This window comes from Loxodonta africana, chromosome 3 (genome assembly GCF_030014295.1).
Source record: "Loxodonta africana isolate mLoxAfr1 chromosome 3, mLoxAfr1.hap2, whole genome shotgun sequence".
Taxonomy (NCBI): domain Eukaryota; kingdom Metazoa; phylum Chordata; class Mammalia; order Proboscidea; family Elephantidae; genus Loxodonta; species Loxodonta africana.
Window position 1 is genome coordinate 180171829 of NC_087344.1, and position 26576 is coordinate 180198404.

Below are 26576 nucleotides of genomic sequence, written 5' to 3' on the forward strand. Positions count from 1 at the left end.
AGTATTTACAAAATCACTTATCACAAGAAAATAAAAAAAGAGAACAAAAAATTATTTGGCTCGAGTTAGCTTTATTCGAGGTAAACATGAAATTATGTATATTTGTACTTATTAAAAGATTCTGAAGATAGACATCGTGAAGTATAAATAGACTGGACTATTTTAGAAAGTTATTGGTGTATGAGTTTAATAATCACTTTAATTATGTTGTTGTTAGTTGTCATCAACTCATCCCAACTTATGGAAGTAAACACTGCCAGTTGGTTATGGATTGACCACTGTGAGTCAGAGTTTTCATTCATAGATCTCCAGGGCTTTCTTCCTTGTTCGTCTTCATCTGGCAGATTTGATGAAACCTATTCATCATTATAGCAACACACAAGCCTCCACTGACAGACAGGTGGTGGCCGTGCCTGAGATGCATCTGCAGGGAACTGAAGCTGGGCCTCCCACGTGATAGGCAAGAATTGTACCATAGAAACACCAACGCTCCCTTAGGTTATCTATAGGTAGTAGTTACTTCAACAATAGATAATGAACTTATTACTTCAAACCAAAATACAGAAAGTACTGGCTCAATTTGAAATTCTAGGAGGAAAATTAAGTGAATCTACAATTTTTTCTGTTTGTTCAAAAAAAGTTAATAAGCCAGATAACAAAGTTAAGCCATTAAACCATAATGCGTCATTTTACATCCAGGCACTTGAGTTAACTTTCAAACTGATTCTGTTTTTAAAAAGCCCTTCAAAGCCCCCAATGGTGTTGAAAACGTGAATGTCATACACTGAAACTAATCATTATAACAAATCTTCAATTTATTTGAAGCAATTCAGTTTCAAAAACTTTAAGTTACAGCAGTCACAGAAAAAACAACGAACAGTCAGAAACAATAAAATGATCAAGAGTACTGCATTTTTTTTTTTTTTAACACTGTCATGGCTTTATTTAAAACACAGTTGCACAAAAGTATTAACTTCAAAGTTTTTTAAAGAGAGATTCTTGAGGAACTTGACACACTATATACATACTGCCATACAAAGAGCATTAAAATAGGACCAAAAACTGCTACAAAATATAAAACCCACCCTTACTTATTTGCATGAAAACACCACCCACAAAGCTAAATAAGTTTTAAGTTATCTGGAGGCTCTAAGTGTTGTTTTCAAACCAAAGAACTCTATTTTTGATTGCACAATAAGATGATTGATAAGAAAGTCAATATATAGATTTAATTTTAAAAATAACTATTTTATAATCTGGCATACTATGTGATAAGACTTCTTAGGGATTAAAACAGGGCATTTCAGTTATTAAAAAGAGGTAAAATGTTAGTCTTTTGAAGATTCCAATCCCCCCACCAAACTGATCCCAAGAATTTCATTTCAGTCAGTTGTGCAACTTTTTAGTTTCTCTACAAATAACTTCATAATTTTTACTTTAAAACTCAAAACTCATGTATTTTAAAGAAATACTATACTCAGTAATTTAAATGTGTCCCAGTAAGGAAGCTTAATGTCAATTAATTTGCTAATATTAACTTTAAAATTTTTTACAAATATTCAAGACAAAAGGAAATTTAGATAGCCAAGATTAAAAAACAAGAGCCTCCATGATGAAAAGGGAGATGTACTTGTCTAATCATTATATCTTTTAGTAGCCATACGAGAAAACGCATACAGGCACACTCACACTTATCCCAAATATCCTCCTATTTTTAATGGCCATCCATTTGAAAACAAATCTTAAGTTCCAAATATTTTGCCAACTGCCTACTAGAGCGCAATTAAATGTTGTAATACCCGATAATCCTTTACAACTTCAGGAAGAATAAATGTTCTCTTCAGGAAAACTAAAACTATTTTGTAGAGTGGTATCCATATCATTTGGGAAGCCATCTTAAAAATATTGACTTGAATGTCTCGTTAATTATCAACTGGCAATTGTTCTGACTTTTGAGAAACATTGGTGCTGCTTCCCAAAGTCTCCTTGCGTCTTTTCTTTCTTTATCTGCTAATAACATCTGTACGTGTTGTCAACCAAAAGAGATTTATAGTAAGCAGAGCCTGTTACATAAAACTACATGGATAGTAACATTTGTATCTGAGAAAATATTCAATTTCCCTTACTTAGCTTGTTTAAGACCGAGACAGGTCCGAAAAGGTGGTTGAGGTATAAGACTAAAGGTTCTCCTGGATAGCCACAAGTGTCTCAACTTTTTTTTTTTTTTTTTTTTTGACACAGAGGGAGGGGAGTGAAACAGGAGAGGAAGGCAATCATAAAGCAATTGCTGAGAGGAAAAAGGAGAATGCATACCTAAAAACAAATGACCCCTGGCATTTCAGGATCTGCAGCCTGAAGAAGAAAGGGTTGACCTGCATGTCTCTGAACTTAGTATAAGCATTTTTCCTTCAAAAATAAAATCTTTCCATTCACCTGGCTTAAAAAGGTTTAGAAGCCTCCACAAAATCCATGAACTCTATTGCTGGATAGAGCCATTACTATTCTGCTTCTACTTTCCAAGTAACTCTTGTGACAAAGAAGCACCCAAACATCCACAGCAAAAAAATATCACTGCCTTCAAACCAAAGATCTCTGGGTCACCTCTAAAAAAATAACCAACTCATCATTCAAGAGGCTACTGTCATTTCATATTATAGCCAACTGTGATTTCAGTTAGTTTATAAATAACTTTAAAACCTTATGAAAGAAATGCACTATACTATAGCTGTGTAAAAGCTACCATGTTTTAATTACGGGCTAAAAATGACTAATGCAGTGAGCTTGAATTAGAAAAATGAAGATTCCAAGTAAATTTCTAAGGAATTTCACAAACGGGTGGGGTCAAAGCAAATTTTTCTCTACATATAATATGATCATTAAACAGACTAATATTATTTGGAATGATAAAAAGGCAAAAATAGTAAAACCACACTTTTTCTATAAAAAGTTACACGTTATTTTCTCTAAGGAGAGCTATCATACATGAAGAACAAAGAAGACGCTATCACTCTATCGCAAACCGAAGAATATTAGGAAATCTGGTCTTAGAATGATCTAGTCATCTTCTTCTTCTCCATCATCTTCAGCATCTCGTTTCCTCTTCTCCCCTCGAAGACCTTCTTCTTCTGAAAGAGGAGTGGAAGGAAAATTATAAAATACTTAATTTTAGCAAATGAATATGTATTAAGTCACAAAGTTTTGAATCTATCTTAGTGAAAAGGTAAGGGCATAAGAAAATTACAGGTTAAGTTCCCCCTCTGAATTTCTTTCAATTTCAATATATTGAACAGACTCAAAAGACTTAGAAATCCATAAATACTGGTAGCTTGTATGCACCCTTGTGGCCAAATTATGAAGTACAGATCAAGAAACTAAGGGATAGACTCAACAAAGTGTTAGTAAATTTTAAAAATTATTTTGAAAGACCTAGGTAAAAAGAGTATCAGAGGGCAAATCTAATAAGGGAATTATCTGGAGTCAACTGCTCTTCTCTTACAGGCTTTCTCCTTAACCAAAATGAAACACCAAAAAAATAATAGATCGAGCTCAAAGTTCCGTTATCTTTTCATCCCTGTTTTAAAAATAATTGTAAGTGGTTTGATTTTTTAAATAGAATTCATGAACTACCTGAGAAAATGACTCTTTAAAAAAGGTTTTATACCTCTGATAAATATACCAAAATGTAAGTTATAAGAGATCGGCAATAATTTGATTATAGAATCACTCTTGAAAGTTCATGAATAATAGTTATATGACTTTAATTTTAGGATTTTTTTTAAATGACTAACTCACCCTCTTCTTCCTCTTCCTCTCCTTCTTCAACATAGTCATCATCATCTTCTTCATCCTTGAAATTCAAATATTCAGTTTGAGAATAAACAAGCCATGATATGGATTTTTCATTGTTTGGTAGGTAATACACCCCAGCAAGAGCAAGGAAACTTAGTTTTTCTGTGTTCTGATGATCTCTGCCTAACTTGTATGTCCTTTTTAATATCCAACTAAATCCCTAGTTTCTTTATGAAAATCAGTTATGCTTTAAATCACGACTGTCCAAAATAACTTCCTGTAATGATGGAAATGTTCTATATCTGTGCCATCCAATTCATTTAACCACCAGCCACACATGGCTACTGAGGATCTGAGACACAACCACTGCCAATGAAGAACTGAATTTTTAATTTTAGTTAAAATTTAGAGTCACACATGGCTAGTGGCTATCATACTGAACAGAGCAACTTTGGACTATTTCAAAAACAGGTCTTCGTTTTATAGATCGAGGTAGAAATTACCTGAACCCTAGCTTCAAAGTAGTTATGTGTTGAATAAGTCACTTTATCTCTCTGGACCTCATTTCCAATCAATAAAAGGCAAGTATTAGTCTAAAAGATACATAAATTCCTTCCACATCTAAAAAGCTACACATCAAAATAGCAAAGGTTAATAAAAATTACAATAAAACTTGATCTACAACTCTAGTAGGATGAGTTGCTCTGGATAGCTAATATTTAAATACAGCCTTTATGCATCATCTTTCTTTTTTTTTAACTCTAGTCAGTTGGAATACAAGTCTCTAAAACGCACTGCATACACTTGTACTGTTTTATGTTGACCGTTTTCTTGAATGACCATGGTCATCGCCATTTTGATCATGAACGTTATACTATATTAGTATATGCTGATTCTCTCAGACCCTATTCATATATGTAGGATGGTTGTCTCCTTTTTAAAATGACCCTGACTTTTATTTTGAGTTGTATCTTTTCCTAGTTTTTATGCCTTCTCTTTTGTAGTCAATTACTAAGCCAATTTTAATCCGCTATGGAATCAGAAAATAGATCATGAGCTTATCAGATAATTGAATATAAAACAGAAAATAAGTTTGGAATAATAGCTTGAATTAAAAAAAAAACAAACATTGCCATCAAGTCAATTCCGACTCATAGCAACCCTATAGGACAGAGTAGAACTGGCCCATAGAGTTTCCAAGGAGTGCCTGGTGGATTCAAACTACCGAACTTTTGGTTTGCAGCCGTAGTTCTTAACCGCTACACCACCAGGGTTTCCAATAGCTTGTATACTCTCCTACAAATAAAACGTCTCTCATCACTTATATTTTGGCTTCTCAGAGGCCTTTTACATTTAACTGCCTTATTTTTGGCTATGTTCCAAATGGCTGAGTTTCAGGTATGTTTGAAAAAATTGAACCAATCGAGAGTCTCCAGCCCCACACAAGTTTACTGCTTCTCAAAAATGATTTAACCAATTGGCAAATGTCAAGAACCATACTGGGTAGGGAACATTTGGACAATCCACTCTTTTCATGGTATCTACAGCCCCGTTTTTATCTAGAAATATTGAACAGAACATAATTTTCCAGCATTTAGCCATAATCTCCTGAGAAGCAAGATTCTTATATCAAAAATCATTCTTATGTAGTCAATTCGCACACATAAAGCAACTCCACACCTGACACCAGCAAGTTACAAGGAGCAAAAGGAAGAGATGTAGTTGCAAACTGTATAAAAAGAAACCACAATAAAGAGCAGGAGAAACAGCAGCCTTAAACTGAAGAAAAGAAAGGAAATGGGTAAGGAGAGAGGAAAGAGAGTGAAGGAAAGGGAGGGAGGGAGGGAGGGAAGAAAAAAAGGAGAGAGAGGGAGGAAGAGAGAGAGAAAGAGAGGGGAACATTTTAAACTACTCCTATCTGCAAGGAATAATAAAATAGAATATTTATTTAATTTTTTTTTATTTGAGATACCAATCATGTTCATTCCTTCTAAGTTTAGAAAAGCCCAGATCTAAAAAGCAAATTATTTCTCTGGATTTTGTTTTAACCAAAAGATGATTAGATTAATTGGTCTGCATTTTTATATCTTTTTTTTCCCCCTAGTCATCCACTAAACAATATCAATAAAAACTTAAGCCTTCACCAAAGTGTTTAGCAAAGACTATGGTCTTTTGCTTCTTAGTAAAACATAACATGTTTCCTCATTTGTGCTATGAGTATTACAAAACCTGTTGCTGTCAAGTTGATTTTGACTCATAGTGACCCCATATGTTACAGAGGAGAACTGCTCCAGTGGGTTTTCTCGGCTGTAATCTTTACAGACACAAACTGCTAGGCCTTTCTTCATGGTATTGCCTTGTGGGGTCAAACCGAGTGCAGACCATCTGTGTGACCTAGGGACCTTTGAGTACTACAAGAGCACCATAATTCCTAATTCTCCTAAGACTCCCACCCTCATTTTTAATGAAATACACTATACACATATTAATTTCTTGCCTATGAAAAGCAGCTAAAATAGGAATAAGTAAAGACTCAAACAAAAAGAGCTAATCAAATATGATTTCTATTTCCTTCTCATTTCTTTTTACACACCAGTAGTCTCTGAAGCTCCTCCTGGCACTTAGCTTCTAAAAACAAAACTTCATTTTCATCACCCAAATTATTCCATTATGAATAAAAACTTCTACTGGACTCTGCTTACTCCTACACTGACTTAATGTTGTGTATATTATCCTGGAAATTTCTGCTCTATATTTGACAATGTCAGTTTCAGTTAATATGTCCCAATACTCAATGGAATGATAAACCTAAACATATGCAGTTAGTTATGTCACTTTTTGATTAGTTAATACTTCTTAAACTCAAGGAAGAATCACTGGCAGAAAAAACGAAAGACTAAATGCAAAAGAAAAGAAGTCCATTATTTTACTAAGTAAAAACTTCGGGGAAAAATATTCAAGTTGTATGATGGTGTAAACTGAACAAGCTGATTTTCTCTATGAATATTTAAAGTACTTAAAAGTTCTGCTCTTCCTTCTTATATGCCTCCTAACTCATTATGTCCCCAAATGAGTAAAATTCCTTATTTTTTCTATACTAGTTTCATATTTAAATAGTAGCAGAGAAAAATTATCATTGATGAATAATATTAACTACCCCACCAATGTAAAATTGATTAGGAGAACAAACAAGACTACTAATAACTTCTAGTCTAAATAAGAGATATTATTTTTAATTATAAAAATATTTAATTCTAAAATTCAATCAATCATTTAACGTTAAGAGAAAAGTACTTATCTAAACTTGCAGGGGCTAACAGCCACTTGTTCAAGTCAAGTGACTTTCCCGTGAGCCTACTATGTGGCCATCAACATATTGGGACACTGGAGACAGAAACAAAGATGGATTCCTTTTGCCAGTAAGGAGCTCACCATACAGTAGGAAGCGGCAAAATAAACAAGTTTTTACAAAGTGCCTTCAGGCAATAAGAAGCCTAACCAAGGTTTAAAGGTATCACAGGGAGGACTGGTTGCCTAAGAGAAATCACAGAAAGCTTTAATAATGAGGTAACTCCTAATTCTGAGTTTTTAAAATAATAGTTTACTAGGCATATTGGGTAGTAGTTATACAGGTATATACATATATAAAAATTAATAAAGCTGTACCTAAAATTAGTGCACTTTACATGCTTCACTATATTTATGTTTACTTCAAAAAAAAAAAAGAAAAGGAAGTTCATCAGACAGAGCGGGTAGAAAAGCATTTCAGATAGAGTGAAAAATGTATATACAGACATAAAGGTGAGAAACAGCCTGGTGTACAGGCAACAATTTAATTTAATTTGGTATTAAAGGAGATGAGAGTAGACAAGGAAGCAGGGGGCACACAGTGAAGTGCCTTGTATGCCTAGCCAAAGATCCTGGTGGCAATAGGGAAACATTACAGTGTCTCGAGCTAGCTGGTGATGTTATGACCCAGGCAACACTGCAAAGGGTACACCTAGTGGGGATCACTGTACTCAGAGACCATTTAGAAGGCTACCACAAAAGAATGAGCAAGAGATAGCTCTAGTGAAGAAACTTTAGTTTTCTTGAGATACTTTACCTATATTTAAATTGAATGTAAATTGTTATTATTAAATTCTTACAACAATCCTGAGGTTGGTATGATAATCTCAATTTTATAAATACCTAAACTGAGGCTTAGGGACATCTGCACAATGTTTCTACCACATTATGCTGCTGAGGGCAGAATGGATTTAAAAAATATTCAAGAGCCCGGCGGTCATGGTCCCCAAACCTTCTCTTGGCCCAGGACAAGAACCATTCCCAAAGACTACTCATCAGACATGGAAGGGACTGGACAACAGGTTGGAGAGAGATGCTGACGTAGAGTGAGCTACTTGTATAGGGTGGACACTTGAGACTATGCTGGTGTCTCCTGTCTGGAGGGCAGATGGGAGGGTAGAGGGGGTTAGAAACTGGCAAAACGGTCACCAAAGGAGAGACTGGAGGGAGGGAGCGGGCTGACTCATCAGGGGGAGAGTAAATGGGAGTATGTAGTAAGGTGTATATAGGCTTATGTGTGACAGACTGACTTGATTTGTAAACTTTCACTTAAAGCACAATAAAAATTACTTAAAAAAAATATTCAAGAGATAAAATCTATAGATGTTTTATGATTATTTGGATATAGTATGGGGTGAGGAACAGTGGGGAAAAAGACAGATACGTATACCCTAAGAAACAATTCTCAGATTTTGACACAACTTACTTTTTATAGTATGTAGGCCTATGCTTAAATAATTTTCAGTGGAGATAAAAAGTGTCTATTCACCTGGATTTCTTCTTTCATTAAGTACGAGAGACCCACTTCCTCTTCTCCCTCTCCCAATTCTGAGCCTGCTTCATCATCATCGTCATCCTCCTCTTCTTCCTCCTCCTCTTCCTCATATTCTTCAGGTGGACCAGCTTCGTCGTCATCTTCATCCTCATCATCTTCATCTCCATCTTTAAACAGATTTTAAAAAGTGAGCAAATGGTTGGGCAAATGTTTCTTGCTAGTATGTTGATCCTTTTTATCCTTGACTCAATCACTTCAAACTCTTAACCTAATAGGTAGAAAGTATCTCAGAGTAAGTTTCTTTGAAGATCTCCCTTTTACAAAATTCATACTTACTACTTGAGAAATATGCTTTCTAAACACTGATATTTTTCCAATGTACAAATTTTCATCAAAACATTATACGCACTGAAGTTCCTTTCACTGTGTACTGCAAAACCTGCTTGTCCATTCCATCATCTTAGATATTGTTTATCTATCAAATTTCTTTTTACAGTGAAAAAATTTTCAGCCAATAGTAACAGGTAGTGTCCCATTACAAAATTTAAAGTCATTCTCTCTGAATCTTTTAATATCAGTTATTTTGTCATCTGATCTGTTAATCACCTGTTTATCAAGAAATGTATATTCAGTATCTAATTCCAGAACATTTTTCATCACCCCAAAATGAAACTGCATATCTATTAGCAGTCTTTCCCCATTCTCCGCTTCCACCCTTACAAATGGCGATCACTAATCTACTTTGTTTCCATGAAGTTGCCTATTTCAGATATTCGATATACATAAGAAATCGTATGTGTCCTTCTGTGTCTGGCTTCTTTCACTCAGGAAAATGTTTTCAAAGTTTATACATGTTTAGCAAATATCATTACTTGATTCCTTTTCATGGCTGAATAATATTCCATGTAATATTCCATTATATAGATATAGCACAATTTGTTTATCCATTTTAATTGTGTCCTCTTTTTGGTTATTATAAATAATGCTGCTATGAATGGTTCTTTTTTAAAAGCGCTTTATTAAAAGTCACCGCTTTTACTATGCAGTGGTTACATTAAGTACATGAGTCTAAAAATTCATGGAGCTTGGTATTATAATTATTATTAAATTTCCTGATATATTCTGAAGTCTAAAAGAAGAAACATATGGCAAGGGCTGTGGGTTTTTAAATTTTCCTTCTCTTACTAGCATCTTGTTTATTTTTTTTCACACCTAAACCCCGAGGTCCAATCTAATTTGCATGGCTAGAGTGGAGGCTATAATTATGACACATTCATGAGTATTAAGCATGATTACCATCATCATCTTCCTCTTCAGATGCTTCAGGTGCTTCGTTGTCCTCCTGATCAAATCCATCTAAGTATGTAATCTGCTGCAGCAGTTCAAAAATACTTTCTCTATAATCTTCCAGGTTTGTGATCTCACAGTTAAACAAGTCAAGACTTTTCAAATTTTTAAGATTTTGCTGCAAAAGTAAAGTTAAAATTTACATTCTGGACTTAAAATACCATGTTATTTTTTTAATTCCTGAACTAGAAAATACATATTTGAAATCCAGAGGATAATTTTTGGATTTTTAGAATTTTATAATGAGGGACTATTATATCAAGCACAGCCAACACTCTTCATTAGCCCCTGGCATGTAAACTCCACAAGAGTACGAATTTTGTTTTGTTTACTGCTGTATCTCCGGCACCTGGCTTAGTGTCTTATAGGAGACTCTCAATACGTTTTCGCTACCTGAATTTGTGCATAAAGAAGCAACAAGAATATCATGATCACTTTCAATCTACAGACAAGTTTATTTTCAACCATTTCAACCTCTTCCCAACCCTTTTTATAAAAACCAGAGCAACAATTTTCACAATTTCACTTTATTTCTGTTTCCTTCCCTTATACCAGGGAACAAGTAATAAAACAACTCAAAAAATAAGCATGAAGGAAGGAAAGGAATAAAAGAAATTAATGGAAACGTAAAATCCAGATATTCAACTCCTGGAGATGATGATAAATTTCTCCCCGATTTAAAAACTTATCTGGACATTTTCCTGAAAGGAAAACAAAGCAGCAACTGTCTAAATGACAACATATATAGAAATTCAGATGTTTCAAGAGTTAAATAGAAATTTATAAGATAAAATAAACATATCCCAGAAATTTCAACCAAAATAAGCAAATCTAGAAACAAAACCTTTCCCACTTACCAGAGCTTCTACTGTACTGAGATCTTTGATTTTGTTTCCACTCAGATTGAGGTAGGTAAGATTTGGGCACTTCTCTGCCAGGACTTCCAAGCCTCCGGAAATACTATTGTTACTAAGTTCTAACTACATATTCAACATGGGGAGAAAACAAAGAATGGTGAAGACTAAGGATGAGTCAAAGAAAATATAACAATTTCTGGAAGACAATTGTCATTCTTCTCTCTGGCTTCACGAGACTGACACTACAAGTCATTAACTTCTAAATTCTCACTTAGATCCCCCAAATAATATACTAGAATCCCAATATAATGGGCTCCTAACCAAGGTTTGGTTCCAGTTGTGTTACATTTGGATTTTACGCTTCAGAGAAAAACATTTGGTAGCTGCTAAATCCAAATCCAAATCCAAGAGATTCCACTATTAAATTTAAATTCATAAAAGCAATACTAGAGCTGATTCTAAAATCCTATACAATGCTTTTTCTATTTCCGGAAACTCAGAAACTTCTAATCTGTTGGCAGAATGATTGTTTCATTTGGCCAAAACTAGACAAAATGGCCCATGATGCTTTCACAGCTACACCCAACTTACCTTTCGAAGTTTATTTAAGCTGGGAAGTCGGGCCAGTGAACTTAGTTCCACATCAGCCATACTCAGAGACTCTAGTTCTTTAAAAGTATCATTCAGGCCCTCAATTTCCCCGTTGACACACCGGCAATTATCAAGGACTAACTCTGTCACCTGTAAGAGAAAACACGTTAATGATACTTTATTTAATTTGCAGTCTGTTTAGCCATAGACCTAGGTCCTGACACTCTAGAAATGTGAATATTAAAACCACCAATCCCCTTACACACATCCTTTTCATTTCCAAAAAAAAACCTGTCTAAAGTCATCACTACAGTCAACTTTTTAAATTTAAACTTCAACTAAGAAGCTCAACATCTGCTTCAAACCACTGAGGCATAAAAAATAAAACTTTGAAAAAGGACCCATGGTAAAAGCTGTTTTTGACCCTAATGGTGTTTGAGAATGATCCTCAACAGCAGGGCCCGTATTTATGCAGTGAAGGGACACCTGGGCTATTGGGAAAGGATTCCAGTAAGTTGTCCTAAAAGTTAGCAAGGAGAACACAGGAAATAGTTTTATTCATTTTTTTCAGTTTTCAACTCCCTCATCTTTCATTGATAAATGCCATCAAACTCAAAAAAAAAAAAACAAAAAACCTTGTTACCTTTCTGGAACAGCCTAGCTTTTCGGTGTTTTTTGTTCTAATAATGAGGCCAAACAGTATCACCCAGAATATTACATCCTTGACAAAATGTTATTTCTCCCTGCCATCCTGGTAGCATTTTTGTGGACTTTTCTCCATTCTTGGAGGGGAGAGGAGGGCTTGATCCCCCATTAGGTTACTGTTATAGCAACAAAACTTCCTGGTATGGGCCTAAAAGGACTGAATCTTAAGGAGGCAGGAGACCCTGCTCTATTTCCCAACAGCAAAAATATGTTTTAAGTATTTTGAGGGCTAAAAATTAGCAACACGGAATGCCACCTTCCCCATCTTAATATGACTTTGACGTAATTATTTCAGTGAGCAGAGAAAGCATCATCTCTCCCTTAGAGATGGAGAAACCAAGAGCCAGAGGCTATGGATGATTTGCCCAGGGTCACACAATTAGTATGTGGCAGAGCTGTGCCTCAACCCTAAGTCTTCTTACTCCCAGTCTAGCTGAGTGGTGGAAGGGTTGCTAGATTTGGTGTCAGAAACCAGTTCTACCACTTAAGTAAATCACTTCACTGCTCTAAGACTTTTTTTTTTTTTTTTTGCTAATTTGGATTCTAGAACAATACAATCCACCTTACAAGTTTATCGGAAAGAGTGAAGTAAATAAAATGAAAAGTGCTTTGTAAACTGTAAAGAGCTTTACAAACGTAAGAGACTGTTATTATATCACGGCGGAGGAAGGAGAATTTGCAAAAAGGCACTCTCTCCTGCAAATCCCCAAAACGGGCAATGCTGCAAAGAAATTACTACGTAAAAAAATGGGAGGTGGGAGGCAAATCCATTTCTCCAACTCAAGACATAAAAAAGTATTCTAAATGTGTGCTTCTGAAAGACTGCATTCAAGTTTGATTTTGCTTTTCCCTGAAGCCCCTGAAGAGTAGATCCTAGAAAACTTCAAGTTTTCTCTGGGATGACCCTGATAGCAGCAACTATTTCCTCCTCCCCGCACCCTACCAATTTCAGGGAAAGAAAAAAAAAAGTACATAAATATCTTGTGTCCCACTCTGCACGCAGCAGCCCACCGGCCAGAATCCTACTCATCTTCTACGGTGCACAGGCACCACCTCACCCGTTAAAAATACATATCTCGCATATTCCAATTCTAGGGCTAACAGTATTTCAGGGGCTGCGCACCAGCAAGGCAATTAACACTTTCCCTTGAAACCTTAAGTCCGAGGCTCCTCGCGGGCCACAGTCCCCGCGCGCGCTCGGGCCGACTGGGAACCCTACATGGTGCGTGGACGCCCCAGGGAAAGGGGTGGTTTGCCGGGCCGCGTTCCCCTCGCGCCTCCGCCGGGGGCTGGGAGCGCTGGGTGAGGCCGAGGGGCGCCTTCGCAAAGGAGGCGGGAACACCTCCCGCCCGCCCCCCGGTAGCTGACGACCCCGCCTCACGTGGCCCCTCCCAAGCCCGTCTCTTTAACTAAGGCGACAGTAACTAGAGCGCATCTCTGAGTTTCGTCGTGCCCATCTTTAAGGCACAAAACTACTACGACCCATTTGTTGAGTTTTGTGAACCCGTCTCCGCGGATCAAATTCAGAGTTGCGGCCACTACGCCACTAGACACCGAATGTCGTTACATCGCGGTGTAAAAGCCGGGGGTGTCCTCCTCTCCTTTGGAGGGAAGAAGGGGATTCTTCCTCACGACCCCTCCCCACCTCCGGTCACTGCGACGAGTCCCCAAACTTACCCGCGGTCCGACTAGCCCGCGGCTGACCCAGATTCCTCCAGCCGGCGGCCGCCGCGCGCCCCATCCCGGGGGAATGGGCGCCGCCAGGAGCTGGCGGTCCGCGGACCCTGCGAGCGACCCCAGCCCGCGACCAGCGCGAAGTCAGGCGCCAACCGGCCTCGAGGTCGGGGCGAGGGTCTCTTGACCCCTCCGCCCTCGACCCCAAACGAGTTGGCAGCACTGCAGGAAAGTTGGACTAACTTCTCAGGCGGCGGCGCCTGCGGCAGGGGCGAGTGGACCGGGGGGTCGCGCCCACGCCGCCTGCCTCCAAGAAGAGGAAGGCGGGGAGCGACCGGGCAGAGGGGCCCCCACCACCTCGCTTCCCTGCCCCCACGAGGGCAGGAAGCCCAGCTCACCGAGAGTCGAAAGGGGCTAAGCCCCTACACACACACAAAAAGGCCCCTAGAAACTTAAACCCTTCGCCATTTTAAGAAAGAAGATTTTAATGATTTAAAACTTAAAATTAAACATTTCCTCCAGCCCTAACCCCAGATGGGGGTTAATTTCCTACCTCTCCCTACACACCCACTCGGACCCCTAGAAATTCGACCCTCCGAATATGGGGTTGGTGGGGAAGGGGAGGGGGCTGAGTCATCTCACCTCCTCCGGGGCTTTGTTCCTTAACTCCAGGTTAATCCTCTTCTTCATCTCCATGTCCTCCACCTCCTCTTCTGCCACTAGTCTCCTGCCTTCCCCTTTCCTGCCTTTCCCCACCACCCCCAACCCTAAAATTTAAAAAGGTTTGAAAATGAATGAAAAGAAACGCAAATATAACGCCCACCGCCACCAGATAGGTGTGTGGGGGGGGAAGAGAATAGCAAATGGAGTCCAAGGAGTTGGGACTCCAACTCGGCTGCCCCCACCTCCTTGTCCACACACTCGCGCGCGCGCGCACACACACGCACACACACACTCACACACCCGCAGTTCCTTCCCCTTCAATGGCTGCTCGGAGACTGAGCCTCCATGACACGGCACCGCCAACCCCCTAGCCTACACTCCACCCACCTCCCGAACGTATTGGTTGCTTCTTCAGCATCACACTATTCCGTTGGGCTACGTAATTGTCTATCAGTCTTCAGGGCGGACCTGGACCAGAAACTCTGTGTCTATTGGATACGACCAAGCGCGCAGTTAACTCCGATAGGCCCAGGAGAGTGTCCATCCCAGAAAAATAGTTTTGAATCCCAATCGCCCCCCCCCTTTCTTTGTGTGGTTGGCGCGCTTTCCCCAGGCGCTGGGACGGTTTTGATGCCTGTTGGATTTGTTTTTTTGCTTTTCTGTTTTTAGTGTAAAAGGGAGGGAGAAAGCATCCTATCCCAAGCTACGACACCGATAATTCACCACACACGCACCGGCTCTTGGCCGTTTTAAAACACAGGCCCTGCTTTGCTGCCAAAGTGCACACACCAACGTGCACATCACATTAAAAGCATGCCTTCGTGGCACTGCCCTGCCGGGAACAGGCTTCCCACAAAGACTGATGTTCCGTGGTGCAGAACCAGGATATAGATGGTATTTTAAATTCCATCATGAGGGACTGTCTGATTTTGAAAGCAGTTGGGTGAATAAAACTACCTTGGAGGAATTGTTACTGAGGTTAATTGTTGCTTTAATAAACACTGGGACCTTGGAAGTGAAAGAAAGCTGGCCTAATAAAAATCGAACATCGTTTCGCACAGAAATGGCTCTGCAATGCTTCTCCTAATTCCCTTTAGTTGGTTTCCACGGAAATCTGTAGGTAAAGTGTACTTTTAATGCTGAATATAAAAGAGTGGGATAACAATTGTTTTTTTCTTAAGGGTCTAATTTTTCTTAGTTCTTGCTTCAATTCTGTCCTTCTCATTCGCTTACACCCTTTTCAGGATAAACACCCAAAGAAGTTCCAGATGATTTGGGGAGGGAGGGCGGAAGTGATGAATTACCCCCAGGCCTCCCAGAGCTGGGTTTTTATTTGCAATTTTTCCAGTCTCTCAGGTTAGAGACCTTTGGCTTTCCATACACAGGTTCCTCACCACTCTACCACAGGCTGGCTTTCCCCACACAGAGACAGGCATTCCCTCAAATAGGTTTACATTTAAAATGTAAATATTTGGTATTTGGTGTGTTAAATACTTCAGGAGGAAAACAAAATGGTGGTTTTCTTTTTAATGACAAATGTTTCCTTTGAATTCCCTAAAAAGGAAATTTCGTGAAGGTGAAAACAGAGGCTCTTCTAAAGAAGGAGAGAAGGAGGGCTTTTTGGTATAAAATGACATCTCTGGAGGCCATTTGAAGAGTTAGTTAAGTTTTGTGTTTGTTTTAATGCAGGCGAAAAGAAGCCAAAATGATAGGAAAACTGAACCAAAATGAACTGCGGAACAGTTCAAGGAAGAGTTAAAAACCAAGGGAAGAAAAAAAGACCTAAAAGAAACCTGGAAGCAAATTTTAGTACCAGCCTGGAAGTAAGTCCTGAGTTCTGACCCGCCTGCCACTGCATTATCCTGTTTTCTGCAAATTATTTAGCTTCTCTGGTTCTGGAACAGAATCCAAAAGAGACTTCACGGAAGGAGATTGATATTTAGGAGCCATCCACATACAAATGATAGTTGAGACCATGAGAACAATTAAGATCTCCACAGAGAATGTATATAATAAAAAGACTATCAGGCCAAGGAGAGCAAAAACATGGTTGAGAAAAAAGAAGAAGAGGGGGGAGGTATTGTCTACCAAAGCAGTCATTTACATTCAAAATGTAAACCAAAAAAACCCAAACTGGTTGCCATCAAGTCCATTCTGACTCATAGCAATCCTATAAGACAGAGTACAACCGCCCATAGGGTTTCCAAGGAGTGGAATTCCTGGTGGATTCAAACTGCCAACTTTTGTGTGTGTGTATGTGTGCTTTAAGTGAAAGTTTACAAGTCAGTCTCTCATACAAAAATTTATATACACCTGGCTATATACTCCTAGTTGCTCTCCCCCTAATGAGACAGCACACTCCTCTCCACCCTGTATTCCCTTGTCCATTCAGCCAGCTTCTGTCCCCCTCTGCCTTCTCATCTCCCTTCCAGACAGGAGCTGCCCACTTAGTCTTATGTGTCTACTGAGCCAAGAAGCTCACTTCTCACCAGTATCATTTTCTATCTTATAGTCCAGGCCAATCCCTGTATGAAGAGTTGGCTTTGGGAATGGTTCCAGTCTTGGGCTAATGGAAGGTCTGGGGACCATGACTTCCGGGGTCCTTCTAGTCTTAGACCATTCAGTCTGGTCTTTTTACGAGAATTTGAGATCTGCATCCCACTGCTCTCCTGCTCCCTCAGGGGTTCTCTGTTGTGTTCCCTGTCAGGGCAGTCATCTGTTGTAGCTGGGGACCATCTAGTTCTTCTGGTCTCAGGCTGATGTAGTCTCTGATTTTTGTGGCCCTTTCTGTCTCTTGGGCTAATAATTACCTTGTGTCTTTTGTGTTCTTCATTCTCCTTTGCTCCAGGTGGGTTAAGACCAATTGATGCATCTTAGAAAAACTGCCAACTTTTATTGAGAAAGAGGTGAATTAAAAAAAAAAGTTGTGGAAGCCAAGGAGTTTGAAGAAAGAGATGGTTATTGCAGTTAAATGGTAAGGCTTTTGTATTGGACCACATGGACAGAATGGGAAAGTATCCTGGAGATAATGTGGGAAAGGTTAAGTCTCTTTGTCCATTTGGATTTAGGTCTTCTTATTCATTTAAGGAGCCCTGGTGGTGTATTAGTTAAGAGCATGGCTGCTAACCAAAAGGCAGGCAGTTCAAATCCAACAGCCACTCCTTGGAAACCCTGTGGGACAGTTCTACTCTGTCCTGTAGGGTCACTAAGTGTGGGGATTGATTCAGTTTTTTTATTGTTTTGTTTATTCTTTTAAAGCTGTTTTAGTAACGTTTGTTGAAGAAATGGAGGTAAATATGTGTTTTAAATTCCCCATGTTTAATCGGAAGTTTCAAGGAATTTTTAAAATTTCTTTTGAGACAACTATTTATTATTCTATTTAACTTCAGCTCAATCTAGCCAATGACTTTGGCACAAAATGCCAAAAACAAAGTCTTAGTAATCAGAGTTGAATGTAATCCTACATTCAACTGTTGAAATATATTGAAGTTTGATAGAAGGTGTAAAATGGTCCATTTAATTAAGGTTTTCCCTGCGTAGTAATTTCAGCTATTTTGCCAAGCAGAAAGAGCAATTCAATACTTTATATTAGAATACATTATTTTAATATTATACTTTCTCATAAAATGATGAGTTTACTTTAAATTTTTTTATCGTGGTAAAAAATATGTAACAAAACAGTTGCCATTTCAACCATTTTTATGTGTACAATTCAGTGACATTAATTACATTCTCCATGTTGTGCAACCATCAGAGTTTACTTTTAATATGTCTTTAAAGAACTTGCTACAGTCACTAATGTAGACTTTACTCGCCTTTAAGCCAAATTTTCCCCCAAATGAACATATCTCTCACTTTAGACTGAGAGTCCATGAGAAGATGGGATTCATTGCACAGAAATTTAACCATGATACAAGTGAACTTTATTTCTGTGTGATGGCTAATAGGTCATGAGGGAGAGAAAAATACTGAATTTTTGCCTAGACTTGTGATGCCACTTGTAGGGTCCTTTGTTTATGTCTCAAAAGGAAGAAGAGTGACAACTCGTGAACATACCGTTGGAGGAATGTAACCATTATGGAGGGTAAATACAGCATGAACCATAAAAAAGTACATACCCTAAATTAAAACCAAAATGAGATACCACTATGTATCTGTCAGAAAGGCTACTTTTTTTGTTGTTGTTTTTTTAACTAACAATACCGAATGCTGGCAAGAATGAGGGGCAACTGGAGCTCTCACACATTGCTCGTAGGAGTGAAGAACAGTACAACCACTATGGAAAATAGTTTGACAGTTTCATACAAAATTAAACATATACTAACATATGGCTTAGGAAGCCTGCTCTTAGGTATTTACTCAAAGACAATAAAAATGTATGTCCACTCAAAATAATTCTATTATGAAAACATTCTGCATCCCACTTTGAAATGTGGCGTCTGGGGTCTTAAAAGCTAACAAGCGGCCATCTAAAATGCATCAACTGGTCTCAACCCACCTGGAGCAAAGAAGAATGAAGAACACCAAGGTCACACGACAACTGAGAGCCCAAGAGACAGAGAGGGCCACATGAACCAGAGACATCATCCTGAAAACAGAAGAACTAGTTGGTGCCCGGCTACAATCGATGACTGCCCTGACAGGGAGCACAATAGTGAACCCCTGAGGGAGCAGGAGAGCAGTGGGATGCAGACCCCAAATTCTCATAAAAAGACCATACTTAATGGTCTGGATGTGACTAGAGGAATCCTGGCGGTCATGGTCTCCAAACCTTCTCTTGGCACAGGATGGGAACCATCCCCGAAGACAATTCATCAGACATGAAAGGGACTGGACAGTGGGTGGGAGAGAGATGCTGATGAAGAGTGAGCTAATAATATTAGGTGGACACTTGAGACTGTGTTGGCATCTCCTGTCTGGAGAGGGGATGGGAGGATAGAGAGAGTTGGAGGCTGCCAAAGTTTTCACGAAAGGAGAGACTGGAAGGGCCGACTCATTAGGGGGAGAGCAAGTGGGAGTAAGGAGTAAGATGTATATTAACTTATACGTGACAGACTGACTTGATTTGTAAACGTTCACTTGAAGCTCAATAAAAGTTAATAAAAAAAAAAATGTATGTCCACTTTGTCTGGGGTCTTAAACCCAGATGCTAGCAAGCAGCCATCTAAGATGCATCAGTTGGTCTCAACCTAGAATGAAGAACACCAAGGACACAAGGCGATTACGAGCCCAAGACAGAAAGGGCCACATGAACCAGTGACTACATCAGCCTGAGACCAGAAGAACTAGATGGTGACTGGCTACAACCGATGACTGCCCTGACAGGGAACACAACCAGAGAACACCTGAGGGAGCAGGATAGCAGTGGGATGCAGACCCCAAATTCTCATAAGAACAGACTTAATGGTCTGACTGAGACTAAAATGACCCCGGTGGACATGGCCCCCAGACCTTCTGTTGGCCCAGGACAGGAACCATTCCTGAAGCCAACTCTTCAGACAGGGATTGGACTGGACAATGAGTTGGAGAGGGATGCTAGTGAGGAGTGAGCTTCCCGGATCAGGTGGACACTTGAGACTATGTTGGCATCTCCTTCCTGGAGGGGAGAGGAGAGGGTGGAGGGGGTTAAAAGCTGGCGAAATGGACATGAAAAGAGACAGTGGAGAGAGGGAGCGGGCTGCCTCATTAGGGGGAGAGTAATTGGGAGTATGTAACAAGGTGTATATGGGTTTTTGTGTGAGAGGCTGACTTGATTTGTAAACTTTCACTTAAAGCACAATAAAAATTATTTAAAAAAAAATGTATGTCCACTCAAAAACCTATACCCAAGTCTTAAACGCTAGCAAGCGGCCATCTCAGATGCATCAATCAGTCTCAACCCACCTGGAGCAAAGGAGAATGAAGAACACCAGAGACATATGGTAAAGATGAGCCCAAGAGGCAGAAAGGGCGACATAAACCAGAGACTACATCAGCCTGAGACCAGAAGAACTAGATGAAGCCCAGCTACCACCTATCACTGCCCTAACAGGGAACACATCAGAGAATCCCTGATGGAGCAGGAGAACAGTGGGATGTAGATCTCAAATTCTCATAAGAAGACCAGACTTAATGGAGGCCATGGTCCCCGGGCCCTTTCTTAACCCAAGACTGGAACCATTTCCAAACCCAACTCTTCAGACAGGGATTGTACTGGACTATAAGATAATGATATTGGTGAGGAGTGAGCTTCTTGGCTCAAGTAGACACATGAGTCTATGTGGGCAACTCCTGTCTGGAGGCAAAATGAGAAGGAAGAGGGGGACGGGAGCTTGTTGAATGGACACAGGGAATACAGGCAGGAGAAGAGGAATGTTCTGTCTCATTAGGGGGAGAGCAGCTAGGAGTACATAACAAGGTGTGTATAACTTTTTATATGAGAGACTGACTTGATTTGTAAACTTCCACATAAAGCACAATAAATAAATTAACCAATTAAAAAAAAAAACCTATATCTGAACGTTTATAGTGGTTTTATTCACGATTGCCAAAAATTAGAAAAAACCCACATGTTCTTCAACTGGAGAAGGGATAAACAAACTGTGATACATACATACAATTTTTAAAAACTCAGCAACAAAATGGAGGAAACTCCTGATATGTAACAACATCAATGAATGCTAAGTGAATGAAGCCAGACTCAAAAGGCTATATACTGTATGATTTTGTATATAAGACATCCTGAGAAGGCATAATTATAGGGTTAGAAGACAGATCAGTAGTTCCTGAAGGAGGGGTGTGGGAAGAAAGGTTGACTACAACGGAGCAACAGGGAATTATGGAGGGGTGATGAGACAGCTCCGTATCTTGATTGTAGCGGTGATTGTTACATGACCGTATTTGTCAAAATTCATAGAACTATACACTAAAAAAAAAAAAAACAAATTTTTTTTAAGAAGAGTGAATTTTACTGTGTAAATTATACTTCTATAAACCTGAGTTTTTGTTTTTGTTTTTGTTTTTTAAAGATACACTCTTCTTAATTCTACTTCTAGGAATTTATCTGAAAGAAACAATTGAACAAGTGTGTTACTATATATGAGCAAGAATACTGTAATTCAAATTTGTCTGTTATAGGTAAAAATTGAAAACAGCCTAACAGTCCAAATGCAGGGGATTGGTTAAATATAAAATATATTAGGCTACTTCTATACAGTACTGTGCAATCATTAATTTGATGATTTGGGTATGTATCTATTGACATAAAAGAACATTCACAAAATAGTGTTAAGGAAAAAAAAAGGCCAGTATATATATGACATGGAAACCCTGGTGGCATAGTCGTTAAGTACTACAGCTGCTAATCAAGAGGTCAGCAGTTTGAATCTGCCAGATGCTCCTTGGAGACTCCATGGGGCAGTTCTACTGTGTCCTATAGGGCCACTACGAGTCAGAACCGACTGGACGGCAGCGGGTTTATATATAATATGGTCCCATTTTTGTAAATATACGTATATACACAAAATACAAATCTCATGTCCTTTTTCTGAAAAATGTACAAATATTTCGAGAGCAAATAAGACGACGTCAATGAAAGAACAGTAAGCTCCTTAGCCATAAGGTTTCAAAGAAATTCAAATCATTTGTCACAGTCTGATCTGAGAACAGACTTACTTGGGGGATGATTTAAATCACAAGCTTTTGCTATATTATTCCCTGATTCCTATTCCTGTAGGGACTCAGATATAATAGTGCCTTCAAATACAAAGAAAATTCTCTTTAACTAGAAAGCTTCTTACCACTGAAGGAAGTAGTGGGAAGAACAATGCCTCTTGCTTGGATTGGTTCAATCCGTCACTTGGATTAGATGAATGGTGGAGAATAAGAAGGCAAAGGAGAAGACAGGCGGAGTGAGGTGGCCACCAGTAGAACAAACGATTTCAATTCCAGGACACCATAATATCCTTTTGTCCTCCCTCCTTCCAGAGGAAGTAGTTTAGTAAATATATTAAGGGGACTCCTGCCTTGATACAACCTATTCTTTGGAGTCACTCTCAGAGACAATGAAGCATGGATCTGCCTACCTTGGAGTGGCAATTTTTATGTTCTTACATATAACTACAGAACCTGGTTAAACTGCCCTGGTTATGTTCCCATTCTGCAGATAGATGGCTGAAAATCTCACTACTAATTGCTCCCCTCTCTTGGTTCCAACACTTTGCTCATATCAGCATTTAGAATGTATGACCATGGTATTCTAGTAATTGGGTAAAGTAACTGCATCTCCTAAGAGAGCATAAAGTCCTTGAGGGCAGGAATTATGTCTTATTTGTTTTTGTATCTAGGGCCTGGCACAGTGCCTAGCACTTGGAAGTACTCAGTATGTTTATAAACTAGTAAATGAATTACTAACCTTAAAGAAAAAGGTGGCTACAAAGAGTGACCCCAGATGGCTGGAATCCCTACACAGAAAAGCAAACTCCTACTACCTCCACTTCCCCAGTTGGTAGAGCAGCAGTTCTCAGGGTGTGATGTCCCCGGCCCCTTCACCCCAGCAGCAACAGCATTACCTGGGAACTTGAGAGAAATGCAAATTTCTGGGCACACCCTAGATCCTCAGAATCAGAGACTGTGGGGATAGGGGCCAGAAATGGGTATTTTTAACAAACTTTCAGGTGATTCTGATGTAGACGGACACTGTGTCCTCGTTTTAGTTTAGCCCAGCAGCTACACGACCAGCCACAGCTGGATTTCTAAATAATTCAAAATTCATTCTACTGGTGTCAAAAAAGGGGATTGGAATGATGCCTGAGGACCCTTCTGGTCTAAAATTTTGTGAAATAGCAGAAGCAGAAAGTAAATAAATGTCCTCTGACTAGATTAATTCATTCAGTCAACAAATATTTATGTACCAGGCAGTGTTCTAACCATCAAATCAATCCATGACACAAATTTTTCTTTAAAAGAAGCTTTTTGTAAAGTTTATCTTTTTATTAAAAGCCACTCCTTTTGAATGAAGAACACCAAAGACACAAGTAAAATATTAGCCCAAGAAACAAAAAGGACCACATAAACCACAGACTCCATCAGCCTGAGACCAGAAGAACTAGATGGTGCCCAGCTACCACCAATGATCACCCTGACAGGGAACACAACAGAGAGTCCCTGACAGAGCAGGAAAAAAGTGGGGTGCAAAACTCAAATTCTAGTAAGTAGACCGGACTTAATGGTCTGACTGAGACTGGAGAGACCCCAGAAGATATGGCCCCCAGACTCTCTGTTAACTCAGAAGCAAAGCCATTTCCAAAGCCAACTCTTCAGACAAAAATTAGACAGGACTATAAGACATGAAACGATACCCATGAAGAGCATGCTTCTTAGTTGAAGTAAATACATGACACTAAATGGGCAGCTTCTGTCTGGAGGCGAAACAAGAAGGTAGAAAGTGTCAGGAGCTGGTTGAATGGACATGGGAAATCCAGGGTGGAAAAAAGGAGTGTGCTGACATATTATACGGATAGCAACTAAGGTCACATAACAATGTGTGTATAAATTTTCATATGAGAAACTAACTTGAGCTGTGAACTTTCAGCTAAAGCACAATAAAATGAATAAATAAAAATCACTCCTTTTTATGAAAGATGTCGCACATTTCCGACCACAAACTGTTACCTGTCCTCTGTCTACAAGATTCTCAAACTGCATTTGTCATGCAATGTGAACTAGAAAACTGACATCCAAAGGGCTCTAACCACCCCTCTCCCACGAATTACTCTGACTTTAATTCTTGAACACTTTTGTTTTGCTTAAGGGGCTTTAGTACCAATGTATCAGAAGACAAGCATGTGATGATAAACGTGATTACCCATCAATCAGGATATATCTCTGTTTCTACATTAATTCATGCCAAAAGGTTGCTTCCCCTTCCAGGAAATCTAAATCCACCTAATTCTGTAGCCTCTTTGATTCTCTCTTCTCAACAATTAGTTACCATCTGCACTGCTTAAGAAACCCTGGTGGCATAGTGGTTAAGTGCTATGGCTGCTAACCAAAGGGTCAGCAGTTTGAATCCACCAGGCGCTCCTTGGAAACTCTTTGGGGCAGTTCTACCCTGTCCTATAGGGTCGCTATGAGTCGAGAATCGACTCGACGGCACTGGGTTTGGTTTGGTTTGGTTTGTACCGCTTAAGTTCCTGTGTGACCCTTCCTGTTTCCTTTCCACCTGCCTCCCTCCCTCACTGAACTTTCATATATCCCACCACACAAACTCAGAGCACTTAGCAGCTTCCTGTAATGTGTTTTACACAGATGAATTGAAATCCAGAACTCAAAAAAAGTCACCACACTTGGACACTTGGATTATCTGTTCACTTTTCATTGCATCAGAAAGGACAGGAGAGGGCGCCAGATGGCAGCAAAATGCACGGGTTTTCCTAGGGGTTTAGCCAATTCCAGGGTGAGAAATGAGCTGGAGAAGGAGAAGTTGGAAGTGAAACAAAGGTGCCAGAGTTTGAGCAGAAACGAGAACGGGAAGAATCACTTTTTTTTCTTTTTTAATATTTAAGGTTCCTCTTGACCTCTGCTCCAAATCAGCATGGCTGAAAAGCAAAAACAGAAATACCTACAATAAAGCTAAATGGTCAAAATAAAGCTAAGTCCCTGGAGAAAGGTGCTTGCCTCCTTTCTCTCTCTCTACTAGGAATGTCAGCTCCCAGAAACCAGAGCTTTTGTCCTTTTGGGAGGCACCGAGTGGGGTTGTGGTAGAGGGGCTGCTCACTCGGGATGGTGGAAAGTGCTGATTTGGGGCCAAGACATCTTTGTGAAACAATGATCATTGTGTAAGCAGAATCCCAAAGCCCACCAGCAGGGAAACACTTCAAAGAAGGAATAAAACACCATCACCAAAAAAAAAAAAAAAAAAATTAATTAAATTTAAAAATTCATAGATGAGCCAGGAGGTGGCGCCTGGCAAGACACATTACCTGCCTTGGGAGGCTGAATCTCAGCCGGCGATCTCTGTCCTGGCAGAGGTCATCCTATCCAGGCCTCTCTCTTCCTTTCTACCATACCTAAGATGTCCCTGCTTGCTTTCTTTTTTCCGTTTTTCTGTGTTAGTCTAAACGTGGCCTAACAGACACTTTAAGCTTTCTTATTCTTCTTAGGTGGGATGAGTGGCACTTTGGGGTAACCTGGAAACATAAAACTTAGCTGCAAGAGAAAAATAATTCGAGGGTAATAGGAAATAAAAAAGGAAATGACATCGGCAAAATGGCAAATCAACACAGGAGACAGAAAGGCAAGGCGGGCAGTTGGCTGTGCAGGCGCTGATGACCCGGTACATGCATTATTCTGTTCATTTGGCTTTTATCCCGCTCTCTTATTTAGCTTCTGCTCCCTTTGTTTGAGACTTTTTTTCTTTTTCCCTTTGTTTGGGCCATTTATTACTACTTGGCAAGAGCAAGGAGAGCAGAGGGAGCTCAAATGGGTGCATCCTCCTGGCTAGTGAGTCTGCTGAAGAATATGGAGGAGAAAAAGGTTTCAATGCTTGGCTGGAAATTATTTGTGGGCTTTGCATTCTCTCATGCGGGATTTAGGATGTACATTCCAATCGGGATTTCCAGTCCCGTGGGGGAACAAACACCAGCCCACATTCCTGAGACACCGGGCCTCTATGCTCCACTCTCCCAGCTCCTGGGTGGCAGGTTTCACCCAATCCGGCTTGCCCTGCCTCGACCGTTTGTTAGGCGGGAGAAAAGATCCCCGACCTTTCTCCCATCTGCACTATGTGGTCTCTCTCTCTGCCCCGTCCCCTCTCTCTCTCTCTTTTTTTTTTTTTTTTGATGATGCTAGTGGTTGTTTCTTACCTCTTCCCTTTCCCGGGCCTCCCTGCCATGGGTCAGTGTCCTGTCCTGTGACAAAAGCCGCCCTAGATCTGGGTTCCCTGGAGAGGGAGGTGGCTGGGACGGGCAGTTGAAGCCGCTGTCTCTTCATGGTGCCGCAGGGGCCCTTCCCCCGTTAAGCAAACAAATGGGCTTTATACAGCAAACAAAACCGCTCCCCCCGCAGGTCACGCAGGCACGTGAACCCAGGCCTCACGGTGGGAAGGGGGTGGTGACAGGCTGGGGGAA

The 26576-nt window shown here is 39.8% G+C and overlaps 1 protein-coding gene and 1 long non-coding RNA gene across 5 annotated transcripts in view; one reads left to right on the top strand and one right to left on the bottom strand.

Moving 5' to 3' along the window:
- LOC111750461 (uncharacterized) overlaps positions 1 to 26246 on the top strand; it is a 48831-nt gene extending 22585 nt beyond the window's left edge. For all 3 annotated transcript variants that reach the window (XR_010321534.1, XR_002785590.2, XR_002785591.2), the window contains 3 exons: positions 16159 to 16292; positions 17318 to 17443; positions 18498 to 26246. This is a non-coding gene — a long non-coding RNA (uncharacterized LOC111750461). The remainder of the gene's footprint in view (positions 1 to 16158; positions 16293 to 17317; positions 17444 to 18497) is intronic.
- ANP32E (acidic nuclear phosphoprotein 32 family member E) lies at positions 913 to 14809 on the bottom strand. 2 transcript variants are annotated; one of them, XM_003409501.4, is made up of 7 exons: positions 14449 to 14809; positions 11428 to 11577; positions 10837 to 10959; positions 9929 to 10097; positions 8627 to 8799; positions 3793 to 3847; positions 913 to 3125 (listed from the first exon to the last, which is right to left on the bottom strand). In XM_003409501.4, the coding sequence occupies exons 1-7, from the start codon at positions 14500 to 14502 to the stop codon at positions 3055 to 3057; spliced, it is 795 nt and encodes a 264-aa protein (XP_003409549.1). In that variant the 5' UTR covers positions 14503 to 14809; the 3' UTR covers positions 913 to 3054. The 2 variants fall into 2 exon arrangements, with proteins under 2 accessions (XP_003409549.1, XP_023403153.1); XM_023547385.2 differs by lacking the exon at positions 14449 to 14809 and adding an exon at positions 13810 to 13898.
- Positions 26247 to 26576: the final 330 nt, after the last annotated feature.